The sequence below is a fragment of the Vipera berus genome (genome assembly GCF_964194415.1).
Source record: "Vipera berus genome assembly, chromosome: 3".
In the NCBI taxonomy this organism is placed as follows: Eukaryota; Metazoa; Chordata; class Lepidosauria; order Squamata; family Viperidae; genus Vipera; species Vipera berus.
The window spans coordinates 43236295-43255598 of NC_138204.1; the positions used below are offsets into that span (position 1 = coordinate 43236295).

Consider the following 19304-nt stretch of genomic DNA (forward strand, 5'->3'; position numbering starts at 1 on the left):
TTTGCTGAGCCCACCCTTTTTTCCCCACGGCATTCCCCATGCCTAGCCCCAGAAAGCTGATATGAAGGACTTGGGTAAGCCATGTAACAGTACAGAATAGCAGCAAATGACTTCAAGAGGCAAAGGGAACAGGCAAAAAATTGGTGCATAAGTCAGCATTGGATGCAATCTTAATTTTATCCATGTCCTCTGGGGCAAAATGGATTTTGCCATATATTTTACTAAAGATCTGCAATCTATCAACTCCTGAACCACCTCAGGCCACACGACCAAAATGCATGATGTGATTTTTCTTCTTATTCAAATAAAAAGCATGAAAATACTGAAGTTTTAACCTCCTGAGAGAATGAAACACTAAGGTTTTATTTACCCTTCTCCTAAGCATACTTGGGTCAATAGGTCAAACCTGTCAAACTTCATACTACGTCCAACAGTAAATATCAACTTTTCAGAAACAATATCCCCACATTCAGAAGCTCCTCAGGCTCAATACACCTAGGTCAGTTAATTTATTGCAGAAGTAATGTATATGCAGATATTGATTCCTGTAGAAGGCAGATCAAACTTCGTTTCAATTATGTCATCCCTGAGTTTAAATTTTAGATTATTAGAAGTCGTATTAGCTATCCCATTTCATCCAGTCATTTAATGCCTCCTACTGGTCAGCAGCTAATATAGTACTAAAACTATATAACACGTGAGCGCACACACAGACACAGACACCACTCTAGGGGGAGCCAGTTTTGAGGCCTCTAACACAAGGCCCAGACCAATAAAAGCACAAAACTGTTTGGCAAGAAAGCATATTAAAAACAAACATAAAAAAGTGTACTGCATACCCGCTAGATCTTTTCCTCTTAATGGATTTCTTGCCATTCTTTTCCCAGCCTTGATTGCTGGGTACATTTTTCCTTGTTTACATAAAGATTTTGTCTGGCTGAGAATGGTTCCTGTTCTGCCAACTTAACCTTTACAAATCCCTTCCTTCCTTTTCTGATAATGTCACTGCTACAATCTCTAGGGGCTTCAGCAGCTGAATTTTAAAGAAGTGACAATTGCTCACCTCTTCAGTAAACCAAGGGGGAAATCATAATGGAGTAAGGAACTAATTTTGTCTGTTCTTAATTGTAAAGTTTCTGCAACTATGTTTTTTAAAAAATAGAAAGCATCTTATTTTGCCTACATCTTCATTGCAATTTTTGTAAACAGAGAGAAGATCCTGTCTTTTAAAATATTAATTAATTAATTTCCAAATTAATAAAACATAATGTTTAATAAGAAATTCATATTTTAAAGAGAAAAAACGACTAGAAGTATTTGTTTCTGATAAATCTGCAGTGGAAAAAATTAAACATGACTAAAGGCTACTTACATATTAACTGCTGCTTGTACGAGTCATAATAGGTAGAAAATATTTTTTTCTCATAAATTCTGTAATTTCAGCTTCTGTTTTAAAATGCGTACTTTGATTTGCATAAGTAAGGCAACTCTGACACCAGAGGAATGTTGTTTCAGTAATCTATGCTACAGTCGAATTACAATAATGTGATCATTCAGACATTGCAATTGGTACACAGTGATCATTTTTAAGGTACAGTTGAAATATGTGGTATCTCTACTATACCACCTGTATTGGCCACAGGTCTGTTTTCAGGTTTTGCTATTTAAAACACTATGTGATTTGGATCCAGGTTATTGGAAAGTTCAACTTTATCAGTATTAAGCTGCCTACACTTGATCAGGGCTGAAGGTCTTGTCTATCTTTCAAAGTAAACAGCTTAACAGTACAGTGGACAGGGCCTTTTGAAAAGTAACTGCTGAAACTCTTTCACCTAATTCCTTTTCAGTGGTAGCTTTCAGGCCCTTTATTACACCAAATGTACCTATTTATCATGATATTTAACTATTTTAGTAGGATTTTGTTATTTCAGCAACTTTTCAATGGTAATTTGGGTAGAAATGCTTGTTTTTAAAATAGTGAACAAAGTTATGTTCAGATATTAATTTTCCTACAAAAAAACCTGGGACGAGGTGTCAATTTCTATAGATTAACTCAGGGCTTTTCAACCAATGGTACGGGTACCACCTGTGGTACATTGGCATCTAGCAGGTGGTACGTGACCATCCTAGAAAAATGGTAGGGGGGGGGAATGAGCTGAACCAGTGGTAGCACTGCACAAGCCTGAGCGAGAAATGGCTGGACCTCCAGGGCTGTCAGGGCTCAGTGGAAGTGCCAGGATCAGCGCCAGGCTCAGTGGAAGCGCCAATCAGTTGGACTCTTGCAGCATCTCCAGGGTCTTGTGATTTACATTCAGATGCTTGGCAACTGATTCATACTTATGACGGTCACAATTTCCCAGGGTCATGTGAAGTGACCAAAACCTGCTGCAACCACCCAGCAGATGGGGGGAATAAAAACCAAACACCCCCCCCCCACTCTACCCCCGCTGCCAATCCTCAACAGAAATGCTCTCAACAATGAAAACCTTGGACAGGAGGAAGAGCGCCGCTGGGCAGGCAGGCAGGTGTCTTGCTTGGCTGTGGCTTGGGGGGCACCTTTTTCCTTGCCTTTGTAACTTCTAACAGTCACTAAGTGAACTGTTGTAAGTCAAGGACTACCTGTACTTCATCACTTTTTTCCCTTTTTTTTGGTCATCAAGTTTTTGACACTTTGCTAGGTGACTGGTGGTACTCTAATGTTACCATATCCTAAAAGTGGTACAATGGGTGAAAAAGTTGAAAAGTCCTGGATTAACTCACAGCAAGTTAGTAGTTGAAAAAAAATTGATTGAGAATTAGAAATAGAGCACAGGGTATGTATTTCATGCTATATATACATAAAATAATAGCATGCAAAGAATAGGGGTGAAATTCAAGGATCCATAGACAGATTTCTTTCTCTCCCTCTCTTAATTACCATTAACAGCTGTTCTGTAGACACAACAGAGCAAAATATTAAAAGTATCTGGGGATTACAGATAGAAAAGAAAATTTTCCTTTTCCAATTTTGTCAGCATAAATCTTTCTCATCAGCACCACTGTTTTGTATATTATTTCTGATATAAGATTGTTATCCAGTGCTCACTTGGGTCAACAGAATGGGTATTCACATACAATAGGGACTTTTAAGCTACTATTTTAGATATTTTTTTCTAATACAGGACAAATATATACTGGTATTACATAAGAATTTGTACAGTATCTACTGTTGCATAGAAATAATTTCTGTGTTAGGAGACTGAAGTGAGATTTTATTGCTTCCTCTGATCCACTAGATTCCTGAATGGGTAGGATGCATGACTAAGTCCTCCACACCCTATGACAGTTACAGATGGAAAAAAATTTCCCAAGAGGAAATTTTCCATGAATATATCTTATGACTAAATGACTAGGAAACTTCACTCAGCTTTTAAAATAGAAATTATTATTGTTGTGGCCTTCACATTTTTGCAGTTTAAATCTGAAGTCAACATTTTCCCCCACTAGATTATGAAACAAAATTTGAGGCTACTCTTTTGCAATCAATAACACTATATAACATAGATTAAAGCTTTGAAATGTAGAAATAGAAGTATATTGGAAAGCAGATATCTAACCACGAGTATTAAACTGAAATTATCTCCTTTCAATTGACCTTGACCACTGGAGACTATATGAACATTGTTTTCCTGGCAATAATACAGAAGTGGATGGCTCTTCCTTTGTTTGGGATTTATTTCTCCTTCAAGTTGCTGATTTAGTGTGCAGCCCAGGTGTTTCTCTGCTGTCCCATCAAAGATTGTTCTTGACAATCTGCCAAGAACAGATACAGGCTGCTATCTAGAACTTTACCAATTAATTGAAAAAGATTCAAAGCGCATATGTGAAATACCAATTTGTATGAATTAATCTAAATGCATATTTGCAAGTTTAAAATTAATGGCATTCATTTCAATTAAATTAAATACCAATTTGCATGAATTAATTTAAATGCATATTTGCAAGTTCAAAATTAATGGCATTCATTTCAATTAAATTAAATATCAATTTGCATGAATTAATCTAAATGCATATTTGCAAATTTAAGAATTAGTGGCATTCATATCAATGAAAGTATTTCTAAAAATCTGCGGAATGATTTTTTCTCACCACCAAGTTACACACTCCTCCCTGTATATTTACATATTGCACTAAGCCACAGTTTGTTTTATACCTGATTTGTTGAGCAAGACACACAACACTGTTGGGATGGGGCCTGTGTATGGGTTCTTAAAGGCCTAACCAGCCAATAGGAAAGTATGTTTAAACAGAATGTCAGTATTGCTTTTATACTTAATATTGAAGAAAATAAATATTAAAAGTTATGTTACATTTGTCAGGAGGGTCAAAGCAATTGTGTCTTTCTCTATAAATTAACAAATAAGAGATCATGCTAATAATGTAAACAAAGCCAAAGAAATACTACGTTATGGGATATTTGATCTGGCATGCAGAAATGTAATTAATATGAAATCAGACAGTGTTGCCAGGTACAATCTGGCAAAGAACTCAGAGCAAAAGAAGTGAAAGCACAGTTTTGGAAAGCACAATCGAACATCAAAAACAAATGAAGCATATTCTATCTTATTGTGCATGTGAAATGACATATTTGCTAAGCCTGGAAGAAGTACCTGTTATTTTTATTGATAAAGTACTTGTCAATTCCCTTTGTTGAGGCACTTTGTATCTCCACAAAGTCTTATCTGCAAGTTTTGGTAATTCAAAAATGTTTTTTATATGTGTTGACTTTGTGCAGAAGCCTCTTCTGCCGTTTCCAGTAGATTAATAGAAGAGTCAGAGAGACTTCTGTACAAATGCAGCATCTTCACAGAATCTTCTTTTGGTTGCTAATGTAAAGTGAGGCAACATCGCTCTTGGAGGTGGGGCCACTATTTCACACAGCATCATGAGGGGTGCTTCACATGGGCCTTCATCATCACAAAGAAGCGTTCTGAAGCTCTGTCCAAGCTAATATTTGCAAACAGAATAAAGCCTTAGCAGTCCCTTCTCAGAAATGAAGCATTTACAATATTTTTACATAATTTTTACCAATGAAGCTAGCTATACAGTTCTTCAGAGTGGATCTGAAATTAAACCTGGACATAGTTGTTCTGTCTTGATCTGCTCAGGTTCAATGTATATGCTCAGGCATATACATAGAATGAAGGCTACTGCTAAGCTTGTAAGCCGCCCTGAGTCTTCGGAGAAGGGCGGGATATAAATGGAATTAAAATAAATAAATAAAATAAATAAATAAATAAATGTGAAGCAATGCCCTTAATCAGTCACTGATTGTTACATAGGTAATAGCGGACAGACTTCTTCCCTGTTTAAAGTATTCAGATATTTATGGATTTTTGTTGCCTTTCTAGTAATTCTGAAAATTATGTTATATTGTACCACAATGCTAATATTCTCTGAATCTGTCTTTCTAATTTGGCCCTTGTGAGTAGCGTTCAGCTAAGCTGACTCTCCTAATAATCCTTTCATATTTTTTTTAAGTCTGCATTTTGTGGAGTATTTAATATGTCCAATGTAGCTATCCACAAACTATCACCAAACATTTATCAATAATTATTTATCAATAATTTTTATGAATTTAGTTTATGGTTTCTATATTTATGAAAATTTGCTTTTCCCACAGTTTTAGGGAGAACAAAAGAAATGAAAAACCCATTATAAATATAGTACTGTTTTCACCCTTCCCTTTCTTGAGAATTGCCTAAGATTGACCATGACTAAGTCAGAAATGAAATATAAAAGAGATAAGAAGATAGAGGAGTTATAACAGAAAAAAATAATACATACCACTGTGGATGGCTTATCCCGGTGAGTGTCTACAGCTTCAACATTCAGAGAAATCATTTCTAATTTACAGCCTTCATAAAATTGAAAATATACAGAACTTTAGGCACCATTTTTAGAGAGGAAGTACTATACTATCATCAGAAAAATGAAAAGCAATATTTACCAAAGAAAAGACCTGAAATACTTGAGTCCCATAGACTCCAAGAATTATTATGCCAAAGTAGGCAAGAATTAGACACAGAAGACTCAGATCTCACTGTAATTATTTAATTAGCTATTCCCCAACAAGTCACATTTAATTTAGTTTATCATTAATTTCTCATGTTTTATCAGGAAAAGTATCATGATTTATAAATGGAAACTGATATGTATAACTAAAAATAATATATAACGTACTAATTATGTTTATTAATTCAAAAAATAGAAGTTACTTGATCTAAATGAAATATATGCGAAATAGATATTTGCATTACTGCTTTCCTCTCCCACATAAATAAATAAATACTTGCCATAAGCAACTGGTGTAAGCTTAAAGATGGTATGAAGAGGACATCTTAAATAAGGCAATTCATCTAAGATAAAGTAATAAAAGTTAAACAGATGTGCTGACACAGTGATCTAAAATACACATTATACTTTGATTTAACCAGAATGTAATATATATTAATGAACAAACCTGCAGGTTCTGAAAAGTGACACACAGAGAATCTTAGAATTAGAACTGAGGGACAGAATAGAGGCAATACAACTACATTCTCACACAATTCGTGAGAAATGTGTAGAAATTTAACAGTTTCAAGATGGAATTCAATCTAATTACCATAGACTATCCTAGACTGGGGATGGTTAATGTAGCAAGTAATTAACCCAGTAATACTGAGTAATATTTAAAGAACATAAAGAAATAATAAATATAAAAATAGATAAATAAAATTGCAATAAAGCCTGGTCAAATAATAATTTCACACTTTATTGGAGATTACTGGCTCTAAAATCCACTGAATGTGTATATGTATGTTTTGAAAGTGCCCCAAATGTCAATAACTTTATGCAGGGCAATCATATCTACTGTAGTATGGAAAATAATCAACAACATGAACCAACTCTGTTTTAGTTAACTATGGCAACTTTATAAACTCAGGAGAAAAAGAGGAAAACTATGTGTGAATATGAAGGCTGAGTTTCATCTGGACTAAAGCAAGCAAAAAGGAAAATTTCCCCTCCTTGCACATTGCAGTCCTTAATGAAGCCTATTTTCATGGCTGCTATCAATATTGTAATTTCTTAAACTGATGTGGTTACTAATTAGAACCATGGTGGCGCTGTGGTTAGAGTGCAGTATTGCAGGCTAACTCACTGCTGACTCCAGGAGTTCAATTCTGAGTCAAGGTTGACTCAGCCTTCCATCCTTCCGAGGTCAATAAAATGAGGACCCAGATTGTTGGGCCAATAGGCTGAGTCTGTAAACCATTTAGAGAGGGCTGTAAAGCCCTATGGAGTGGTATATAAATCTAAGGGCTATTGCTATTGTCATACGTAGTTTGTAATTTATTTCCTGTCAAGGAGGGGAAACCTCTTGGTAATTGAAGGCTAAATACAGTTTGGTTTTACTAGCTAAAGGCAGCATAGCAGTGGTGGTTGGGGCTGTGAGGTAATGGTAGGGCAATGTTAAAAAAGGAAGCAGTTCAGAAACTATGACATTAAAAAAAATCAGCATCGAAAAACAAAGCTCCTTCAAAGAGTTGCCATTGAAAAGTACCAAAGAAAAGAACTACAAGCTGAAGTTCTATGGCAAGCTACAATGATCAACTTCAAGTATGTGAACTGGGGATCTAAAGCTTAGAGAAGGAACTGTGTGAGCTACACCTAGACTGCTCATCTCTATTCTAGATAATCACTGCCTTATTTCTGTGTGCTATAAAAAGAAACGGTTTTTTTTACCTGCACTCTTATCAAGAAAATAGGCCAATAGACATCTCATAACTGCCTGGTGAGAAATAACTAGGACATTTTCTTGACGTTCCAGTTCCATAATTACAGGTTCCAAGCGCTGGACCAAGTCTTGGTAAGACTAAAGAAGCCCAAGAAAAATATTAATCAAAAAGAGGGAAGTTGCCAATAAATATGTTGTTAAAGTATCCAAATATTTTTTCTACCTAGCTCACTATTTATTATAGTTTATCTACTGTATCACATACATTACATCATGGGCCTTTCTTGGAAAATTTAACATAGCTTACATGCATTGTTTTGATTTGGGAGAAGCAAGATTTCTAAATCAAGATCTTCCTAATTCTTTATTGGCATCACTATAACACCTGAACATCTGTCAGTGGGTATAATTGCATAATTTGAGATGATTCATAAGGTTCTGATAGCATTTTGGATTTCAGAATCTAACAGTGTATTAGAATTAAGACTTTGAGGATAAGAATAAGAATTTTTGGAAGCAATTATGCCATACTAAGACTTGCTGTGTTTCTACCCCAAAACGATAATGCTTGTTTATTATGCCATTCTTCAACCAGCTCCAGGAGAATTGTATATTATAGTTCCTTTTTTTAAAATTATATTTAAGGGCAATTGTTGCAACACACTTCAAACTCTAACAAATCAAAGCAGTAACATTTAGTTTAGCAACAATATTTAGTATAGCAATGATAAACAAAAGAACACACTTCTCCTCCAGGATAGCGGTAAAGATATTTTTCTTGATCTCGAAGTGCAAACTCTTCTGGATATTTTCTCTGAATCTCTTCATACGTCATTTCTTCACATACTCCCTAGAAAATTAAGAACTGAACTCAAATGAATATAATTTAACTTAAACACATTTGTCTTTTCCAAAACTTACATTTCTTCAAGCATGACAGCAGATATATTCTACCATCTATTATTCCAGAACAAAGAGAAGCTTGACAACATTGAACCTTATGTATCGATAAAAAGCGCTTAGTGACTGCAACCATAACTGTCCTATTGAGTTGGGATTTTTTAATTTAATGTATGAAGTAGATAGATAGATAGATAGATAGATAGATAGATAGATAGATAGATAGATAGATAGATAGACAGACAGAAATTGTATGCAGCTTATCTTTAAGGCAATGAAGATCACTCGAAAGTATATCACCACTATCCCAAGACCAGTGATTAACTTTTCTGCCATTCTACTCACTGCATCAATTTCATTCAGTATCTTCCATTGCTCATATGGTACTCCTAGGGCTTCTGCTGTTTGGATTGTTCTTTTCAATTGGCTAGTCCAAACTTTCAGATCCATAATCTCTTGCTCTTTGATAAACCTTTTCAGTGCTTCAGCAAACTAGAAAACAATACAGCATGATTAAGATTTGCCCTTCCCTATTATGAAGATAAGGACAGCAACTTGGCTTTGTGTTGCTTACATTATCAGGGAAAATTTCTAAGGTGGCAATGGGAACAGTGGTTTGGAAGCTGTAGTAAGCAACTCATCTCCCCAAGTCATACATAGCTAAAATTTTATAATCACAAAGTTCAATACAATTTTTGCCATTTTTCTTGTACTGTAGCCAATGGTCATAGCCCTTTTTTGTTTCCAACTGTTGTGCTACAATTCCAACTGTAATAGAAAGGTTTTTGATAGAAAAGAATTTAATATACTGTTAATATATTGTTCTGAAGAATTCTTCCATCTTACAGACCGATTTTAGAGACGTACAATGGATTGTAACAGGGATGAAAGAAACCTTCCATCAAGGAAAGGTAATATGACTGCAATCCATTATCTAAAAATAACATATCAGACAGTGGGTTATACAAACAATTACAATTGTTTGTGTAAATTGTTTGTATAAGAATATTTCTATTGTAAACAATTCTATCCAACTTGGCAGAGTTTCTGTGATAACTATGTATTCTGATTTACACTAAAAGTAATCTAATCTTTAATATACTACTCAGGTACCAAGGAGTGGGTTCCTTTGAGTAATCCCAATCTTTAAGGGTAAAATAACTAGGGATGGAGGATATCACAGAGAAAATTTGAGGTATAAATGCTAAACATTCATTTTATTTAAAACACATTTTATCATTGTTAATGTTGTAAGGTGATGATATCTATGGGTATTCTCAGAATACTATTTAGTACAAAATCGAACTATTCTTCCAGCAAAAATTAATACATTTAGAATGTAATGTTTGTTGTTTTGAGCACATATTTCTGGTCTTAAGCTGAACTGAAAGTAAATGTGGGCAGAAAATCTGCCTTAATTTAGCTGTTAGTATGCAAATTCAAGTAGCTCTTGTCTGTAATTCATTAAAGCAACAGGGGTGCAGAAAACATGTTATGTATAGGAGTTGTAGACAACTAAAATGTGTGTGCTTTGATGGCCTCTTTGCCTTGAATTTGAAACACAGAAGATCCCTACAAAATATGCACACTTCCTGTGAATTAGACCATACCTGCTTCCCACGTGTGGACAGGCCCGAATCTCCACCTATCTTTCTAATAAGGTTGCATTCACTTTCTCCATGTCTACAGAGATAAATTGTGCGTGGCTGAATGTGAATATTCATGAGATAATAGACAATTTTAGTTTGGATGTAGTCTTGGACCCGGTTGACCAGAAAGCGCTGCCCAACATTGATAACTTTAATGAAAGAAAGGTCTCTGTAATTAAAAAAACAAACAAACCAGAAATTATTAGGTATCAAGTCATCACACAATTATTCAATGTCTGTTTTTGTAACTTAGGGAGAGTGCACCAAAAAATAAATAAATAAAGGTGAAAGGCTGATGCATAAAATAGCTGAACTAGGTTATTTTAATATGAGAACCAATTTCTAATTATAAATTAGACCTGGACAGATTCCAAAAGATGTTTCAGAGATGCTGGAGGATGAATAGCCTCCACCCACTGCACAGCTGTAGAATGTAATGTGATCCTAGGAAAAGGTGCAGCTGCACTTTTCACTTCTCCACTAGTCCAAAGGACCTTTTGGAGATCAAATCTGAAATACACACACACACACACACACACACACACAATACACTACTCCAAATCAATGAATGAGAAGTGGCAAAAGATATTTGGAAAGCAGAAAGTTAAAAGCTTATTTCTGCGGAATCGTGAGGAGAAAAACCCATTATATTTTAACATATAAAAAGCATCTCTGACTAATGAGATACAAGTATACAAATTACTAAAATATTTAAAAGCTTTTTAAATTATTTCTAAATATTGCTAAAAAGGGAGAAGTGATTCCTGGACCAGTCCCAGATCAAAACAGGTGTTACTAAACCTGATTCTTGTACTAGAAATTCTTTCTGTTCTTAATAAGTAAGAACCAATAGCCCTTGCATGCATAACATCTCTGAGTTCTCCACTGTTCGCTCCATTTTCTACAATATCCTTCCCATAATATCCTCCCATCTGTTCTTCCATCCATTTCTACTCCAAGCACATGCAGTAACCATGATCCAAGAAGTATCAGTGGAATGAGGTACGGTAGAAGGTGACTTTTCAATTCTTTTCCCCCTGGCAGCCTCATGGAGCAGTCTCACCTGGGGTTTCTTTTAGAGTGGACTAAGGCACAGGGAGTTTAGAACGAAACAAATGTACCTGAAAAACTGTGTTGAGTATTGTGATCCCAGAATGTTCCTCCCTTTGAATTTCATCAAGTTTATAAGGAAGACCTTATCTTCCCCTGTCACAGCCCAAACCTATTCAGGAAGAGGCTTTTCACAGGGAAGGTCTTCAGAAAAGTCACCTCTGCCTGGTCTTCCATTGGTGTGTCCCGGATCCAAGTCTATGATCAAGAATTCCCATGATTCCTTTGCTGTGCATCTTACTTGTCATAATCAACTGGATCAAGGGGTTGATAGGTGACTTTGTAACATTCTATTCTCTTCAGAAAATCTTCCATCACATTTTCTCGGTTTCTTTCTGGATAATCTGGACTGGAGACTTTAACTTCCTGGTGCAACCAAAACAAACTTTTTGAAAGATAAACTCTGTATCTATACAGAAACTTTATACACATAAAGAAATAAACAGTGGTGATAACAATCTTAAGCTCTATAATAATCAACTATTTTTAATAAACATTATCTTCTAACAAGACATAGAGTTTTCATCAGTTTGGAATAGATACACAGAAATGATTTTTTTTAAAAAAAACAATTGCACTAGTTCTAATACACAGATATACCTTCCAAGATTAATAACCAGCTTCCAAAAGTTGATCCAATTCATTTAATTAGGTATCATTTTTGCAGATTCTAATGCCCAAATAATTTTAAGAGACTTTTTAAAATCCTATAATCCATTTATTTTATAAATACATCTAATGAATATACTTTCAAAAGTATTACATCGATGCTTGGGAAAGCATTACCTGCTTTAATGTTGTCTATTTAACTGAGACAACACTATTTTTAAGACATAACACAACAAAAACATATATTTTAATACAAAATATTCTAGCATTTATGCATACAGTATCATTCTTATTAGACAGTTCATAGGGGAATCTATGTTAATCTGCTGCAATAGCACTTATAGTAATAGAGCACTGTAAAACCTAAACTTTTATTATAATATAAATATATACAAAGTGGTGCATTAGATAGATTGATCATTATCTTGAGATAGATAGGCATGTATATTTTTGGGTGCAATAGGAAAAGAATACTCAGGGAAATGACACCAGATAATGAAAAAAAGGTCATTATTGATTGTTGGGTTTCACACAGAAACTTTTCCATTGGTAAATTGATTAACTCTTACAGTGAGACAAGAAATCTTAGCTTGTTTTACTCTTGGGAACAGTGTAAAATATTCCAAGAAAACCCAAGAAAAATAATTAATAAGCAATTCTTATAACTCCTCAGACAAGCATCATCTACCTACTATCTAAAATATATAAATCAGGCAACTCTAGATACCCTAGCCTAGTATTTATGGAATAAGTATAATCAAACCAGGATATATAGTGGTTACATAATCACACAGTAGAGCAAATATTCCCCTCTCCCCAAAGAAACAACAATATATCAAGGGTTTATGTCCTACATCCCTATGGCCTATGCATGCTAAGATATCCTGTGGTTGTACTACTGCAATGGGTAATTATCCCCTATCCAGCCCTTTATGGCATATGGCCTGAATATCTAAGGACCACTTCTCTCCTCATTAGATCTAACAGAACAATGTTAGCTGATGGAGCATTAGTTACACACAATTGCTACCAGGATGTGTCCATTTACTTTATTTACTTTTATTGCACTTTTTGCTTTGCTTTTAGACACTGTATCTGTTTTGATTTGTTTTGTATGTCACCCAGAGCCAGTACTCAGTTTATACAATCTATTATTGTATAAACAAACAAACACTAAAGACTCTAGCACTCTAATATGTTGCGGTCACTGTAGGGCAATATAATCTCAGCAAAATTAAATTCTATAAAGGAGAAAGGTTTGTGCAGAGTGGGACAGAGCTAACAGAATTAGCAGACTAATACTCAGTGCCCAGTTCAAGGATTTACCATCTGTATTTATCTTCCTATTTTGTACTCTTTTTGGTGTTGCACATACTGTGTTCTTTCTGCTTTGAAAACATGATTTCTCACTGGTTTGACGTGGATCTAACTGGTTTGACTTCTAACTCTGGCTATAGAGCCTAAGCTTAATAATGCTCCAATGATGCTCATTCTTTCTTCAGCAGGAATGACTGAGCAAAAGAAAGTGAGAGAATGTAAAATACTAACCAATATATTGGCAGCAATGACTTCTGGATCATCACAGACAGATTCCACAAAAAAAACCTTCAAAAGAAAAAATGAATTTTAATTTCTAAAATACAAAAATACTGGAGCCAGGATAAAAAAATTTCTTTCAAGAACTGCCTTTCTGCAGAAATAATTTGTTCATGGCGGCACTGCATACCAAGATAAGGGTAGGTCAAAGAAAACGGTGGGTAGAACCAGTCCACAAATGGGTGGTGTCCTATCTTTACAGTACTATCTTCTCTCTCTCTCTCTCTCTCTCTCTCTCTTTTCTTGCATTTCTCTCTCATCCTCTTTTCCCTCTCTTCCATCTTGCAGACTGCAAGAAAAAGGACAGATGGTAGGAAATGGTTGCTTTCAGGGGGTTTTTGAACCTGAATCAAAGTTCACCTTTGACTAGAAGGTGAGGATTTTCAATTAACAGGATGTGACCAAATGGATCTTTTTAAAATGTGATAAAAACCCAAGCAACTATTGGATCCCCCAATGCATCATTTTATCATCTGCATATTTAACTGACCAATAATTAACCATTAAAAATCCACAGCAATATACATGTTTACAAAAATTCCAGTATGATCAATTTAGGGTTGCTTACTGACTCACAGGCATAGCACAATATGTCTTTTGGAAAAGACTAGTCAATTTTCTGCTGGAACTTGTCTTAGCTACTTCTTCAAATATGACTGTATGCTGGACACAAAGTCAGCTGAATAGAAAAAATGTTGATGAAGCTAGGGTACTTATTTATGTTGTAGGAATAGCAAAGTTTATTTATTTTCAGAAATTCACAAATTGGTACATGAGATTGCCTATGGCAAAAGTACTTTTTCATTTGGCAAATCAAAGTTAAAGCAAAAGACAAATGTCCATTTGCAACATCCTGGAATCATATGATTTCCACTGTATTAACAATATCTCAGGGGCTGCCACAAAGAAGAGGAAGTCAAGCTATTCTCCAAAGCACCTGAAGGCAGGACAAGAAGCAATGGATGGAAATTAATCAAGGAGAGAAGCAACCTAGAACTAAGGAGAAATTCCTGACAAGTTAGAACAATTAACCAGTGGAACAACCTGCCTCCAGAAGTTTTTAAGAAGAGACTGGACAGCCATTTGTCTGAAAGGGTATAGGGTTTCCTGCCTGAGCAGGGGATTGGACTAGATGACCTCCAAGGTCCCTTCCAACATTATTATTATTATTATTATTATTATTATTATTATTATTATTATTATTATTATTATTATTATTATTATTATTAATCATTGCACAGTCAGATGTTCAGACTGGATTTGGCATTTTTGTCTACCTATCGAGTTCTTACCAAGGACCTGGGATAGACAGATCTGGATGTTTGATGGTATTACAGATATCGTCGCAGGATGGAAGCAGTTCCTAGTAAGGCCACCTTTTGCAATTGACTAATGGTGAATTTGTCAATGCCAATGGTGTTCAGGTGGTGCTCCAGTTGTTTTGGGATTGCACCAAAGGCGCCTATTACAATTGGTACTACCCTTGCTTGCCTTTGCCACAATCTTTCTATTTCTATTTGTAGGTCTTTGTATTTTGTTATCTTCTCCAGTTCTTTCTCGTCTATTCTGCTGTCTCCAGGCTCTGCCACGTCCACTATCCAGACTTTTTTGTCTTTCTTATTGACAATTGTTAAGTCCGGGGTGTTATGTTGCAGGTGCTTGTCTGTTTGAATTCTGAAGTGCCAGCACAGTTTAACTTTATCATTTTCTATGAGTTTCTCTATTTTATGATCCCACCAGTTCTTGCTTACAGGCAAATGATATTTGTTGCAGATCTTCTAATGCACCATTGTTGCTACTTTGTCATGCCGCTGTTTGTAGTCAGTCTGTGCGATCTTCTTGCACTTATCAGGTGGTCCACTGTTTCTTCAGCTTCTTTGCATAGGCGGCACTTACTGTCTGTTGCTGTCTTCTCAATTTTGACTTTGTATGCATTTGTCCTTAAGGCTTGGTCTTGTGCAGCCAGAATTAGTCTCTCGGTCTCTTTCTTCAACTTTCCTGTTCTTAGCCATTGCCAGGTTATTGTCTGCTTTCCCAGCTATTTTTTTTAATGTACTGGGCATGTAGTGCTTTGTCTTCCCATGCCTCTATTCTGTTCTTCATTTGGTCTTTCTTGTAGGCCAGTTTGGTCTCTCCAATAGTCAGTAAGCCTTCCTGATATACTAATTTGGGAAGTTGATGCCGGCAGCAGGTGTTCCGGATTATCTAAGGGAACACCTGCTACCGGCATCAACTTCCCATCGTCCTGTGCGCTCCCACAGGGAGGGCCTTCTTAGGGTACCGCCGGTTAAGGAATGCCGGCAGGTTATTCCCAGGGGAAGGGTGTTCTCTGTGGGTGCGCCGGCCCTTTGGAACCAGTTTCCCACGGAGCTTAGGACCGCCCCCGACCTTCGCTCATTTCGTAGGGACTTGAAAACTTGGTTTTTTGAGCTGTCTGGCCCAGACTGAGGGGTTTTAATTATTTAATTAATGGGGTTTTAGTTAAGTTCAGGGATTAATTTAATCTTAGTTTTAATCGTTTTTAATTGTATGTGATGTATTTTAACTTTTAATTTTCCCTGTAAACCGCCCTGAGTCCTACGGGAATAGGGCGGTATATCAATTTAAATAAATAAATAAATAAATAAATAAATAAATAAATAAATAAATAAATAAAATAATTTCAGTGCATCTTCATCATTGTCCTTCAGATATTGTTCCAAAGCCATTTTTTCTTCTTCAACCATCTGATGTACTTGCAGCATTCCGTGTCCACCTATTTGCCTTGGTAGATAGAGTCTGTCAATGTCACTGCGTGGATGAAGGGCATGATTCATTGTCATTATTTTTCTGGTCTTCCTATCCATTGCTTTTAGTTCTGCTTGGGTCCAGTCCACTATTCCAGCTGTGTATTATTATTATTATTATTATTATTATTATTATTATTATTATTAATTATCTGACTTCATACTAGAGCAAAGTTGAAACAAAATGTTCCAAAAGTGCTTTTTTCCCAAAAGCAACTGGACTTCATTTTTTCCTTCATCTCTGAAGAAACTTCTTGGATGAGAAGTGAAACATCTTCAAAGAAAAAAAAAAGTCCAGTTGCTTTTGGGAAAAAACACTTTTGGGACAACCATGACCTGGATGACTGAGAATCTTCATAGACACTTTGCAACAAAATAATCACCTTAAAAGAATTTTCTTTGGCGAAAGCTAAAATCATATCCCGTCTTTCTCGTGTTGTGTTGGTTGCATCAAAGACCTGAACAAAAAGCAGAAAAAAAGATGGATCATGTTGGAAGTGACTTATAATTGGACCCTGCACTTATGTCCATCCCAGATCCCCATGGTTATAAGATCAACATTTGGACACCTCGCAACCAGCATGTATTTATAACATTTGCAACATCCTGGAGTGCATATGATTGCCATTTGGGACCTTTACAGGGGATTTCTAACAAGCAAAGTCAATATGGGAAGCTACAAAACAAATGTGGTGATTTGCTTAACAACTGCACAGAAAAGCACATAAAATCAGGTGCTGCTCATATAATAATTGAACTTCTGATTCTAATTGCCGTCATAAGCTGAGGACTATCTGCATGCCTCCAATTAAGTCTGGCTTCAGCATCTGGTGTACCTTGGCTATTCCAGGTCCTACCATCCCAGCAAAGCCACGACTGATGCCTGGTCAATACACCTTTTAAAAAAAAATAGGTTTAATGCTCCAAGGATCTCTTCTGGATCCTTCAGATGTTACTGAATTATAAATCAGCCAGGGTTGTGAAAGTTAAGGGTGCTGGGAGTTGTAATTTAACAGTATTTTAAACGTCAGTTTCCCATCATTGCAGCATTATGTCCCAATGATCAGGTGTGCACTTACAGCAATCTGGCCAGACTCTTCCATTAGATAAACTTTCACATCTTCAAGGGCCACCAAGGCACATTGTCTGGAAGGAAGGAAGGAAGGAAGGAAGGAAGGAAGGAAGGAAGGAAGGAAGGAAGGAAGGAAGGAAGGAAGGAAGGAAGGATAATTTAATGAGAACTCAAGCCATCCAAAGTACTCATTCAGTTTCATAGCTATAATTTTATCTTGCTCATGCACAACACTACTGAAGTTAAGATTCAGGTAAGCCTGACAATGTGAATCTAATTTCTGAACTGTCTAATTCACAATTTAAAGACTGTGGACATGAAAAAAAAAACCTTAACAATGAACAGCAAAGAATTTATGCCATCTAGTGGTGGAAACAAGTAGTTAGTAATCTAAAATAAAGTACGGTATATAAACTGTGATTAAAAAAAGTTGTGCTTAATATTAAAAATGCATAACAATGAACAAGTAAAAAAGAGGTTGAGAGATAGGCCTAACCAAAACATCATATGCATTTCTGGAAGTTTTAAAAATCTATACAATCTATCAGGATCAGCAGAACAGTGGGAAATAGGCCAAGTACTATGTTTAGGACAGGGGTAGGCAACCTCGGCTCTTTTATGACTCATGGACTTCAACTCCCAGAATTCCTGAGTCAGCTGACTCAGGAATTCTGGGAGTTGAAGTCCACGAGTCATAAAAGAGCCGAGGTTGCCTACCCCTGGTTTAGGAGGTCTTCAGCAGCAGCTTTTATAACATGTAATGAATGGAGTCTTTCGATGACATTTTGGTTGCCTGTAATAAAAGTATTAAAGAGACGAAGTTTGGTCAGTGATCAAAGCACTAGGGCAGAAACTGAGAGACCTTGAGTTCTAGTCCTTCCTCAGACACAAAGCCAGCTGGGAGTTGGGCCTGTGGAGAAAATAGGAGGAGGAAAGTGTGTTGGATATCTTCGCTGCCTTAGGTTATTTGTAAAAATAATAAAGGTGGGATACAAATTAAATAAATAAAATAGGTATTAATCAACTGTGCTGACAACAAGGGCAGGACTTTGAAATAGAAAGGCCACTCCTTAGGAGCCACATATCTTGACGTTATACATTTCCTCTTTGCTTTCCAATTTCCTTCAAAGAGATAATAGTTAAGTGGAAAGCTCCATTACTTTGCCCTCGGCTGGCCCTTCACTTTTGAAAACAAGAGGCCACATACATACTGGTGTGAGAGACCAGTTAGGGTAGGTTTATCCCAGTAGCCCGTACTCTGTCCACCCCAGGTTGGATGCCCAGCTGTAGTGAGAGGGCGGTTGGGCTTTCTTTGCCTGGCTCCGGCTCAGGTGAGAGCGGAGCCGGATTGGTGGACCTGAGGTACTTTCCGGACTCAATGTCATCTTGATATTATTTTAATACCATCTGACTACCCATTTGTTAACAACTGCCCTATGTGGATATTTTTTATTATTATATGGCTCGTTTGTGCTACTCCAGTGACCTGTATGCCCTCAGGAGGGCACCTCCCTCCTGGTTACGACCTGCTGCCTTTTCCTCCAATCCCCTTAAGGACGGGCCCAATTGTTGGGACCCCGAGAGGTGGTTGGGCATAGATAGGGGCCTTTGGTGGAGATATATTAAGAGGCCCCTAATATGTTTTCTAGCCAGCTGTTTTAAAGGGTTGGGGGGGAATGGTAGGGTTGGGAGGGAATTGGGGTGTACCCCACCAACCGGTCGTCAGTCCAGGCCTGAAATGGTTCCCGGCGAGATGGGGTTAGGGTTGGGGTCTCCTGGTTTCCCTGGCATTGGGGTGGGGTTTCAAATCCCCACGATGATTG

The 19304-nt window shown here is 36.5% G+C and overlaps 1 protein-coding gene across 1 annotated transcript in view; it reads right to left on the reverse strand.

Moving 5' to 3' along the window:
• PFKFB2 (6-phosphofructo-2-kinase/fructose-2,6-biphosphatase 2) overlaps positions 1-19304 on the reverse strand; it is a 37967-nt gene that overhangs the window by 4784 nt on the left and 13879 nt on the right. The window contains exons 5-14 of the mRNA XM_081325732.1: positions 17489-17555; positions 16793-16867; positions 13576-13632; positions 11660-11784; positions 10270-10477; positions 9005-9151; positions 8505-8609; positions 7768-7897; positions 6336-6398; positions 5827-5897 (exon numbers count right to left, since the gene is read on the reverse strand). Coding sequence (XP_081181858.1) covers positions 5827-5897; positions 6336-6398; positions 7768-7897; positions 8505-8609; positions 9005-9151; positions 10270-10477; positions 11660-11784; positions 13576-13632; positions 16793-16867; positions 17489-17555 — 1048 coding nt within the window. The remainder of the gene's footprint in view (positions 1-5826; positions 5898-6335; positions 6399-7767; positions 7898-8504; positions 8610-9004; positions 9152-10269; positions 10478-11659; positions 11785-13575; positions 13633-16792; positions 16868-17488; positions 17556-19304) is intronic.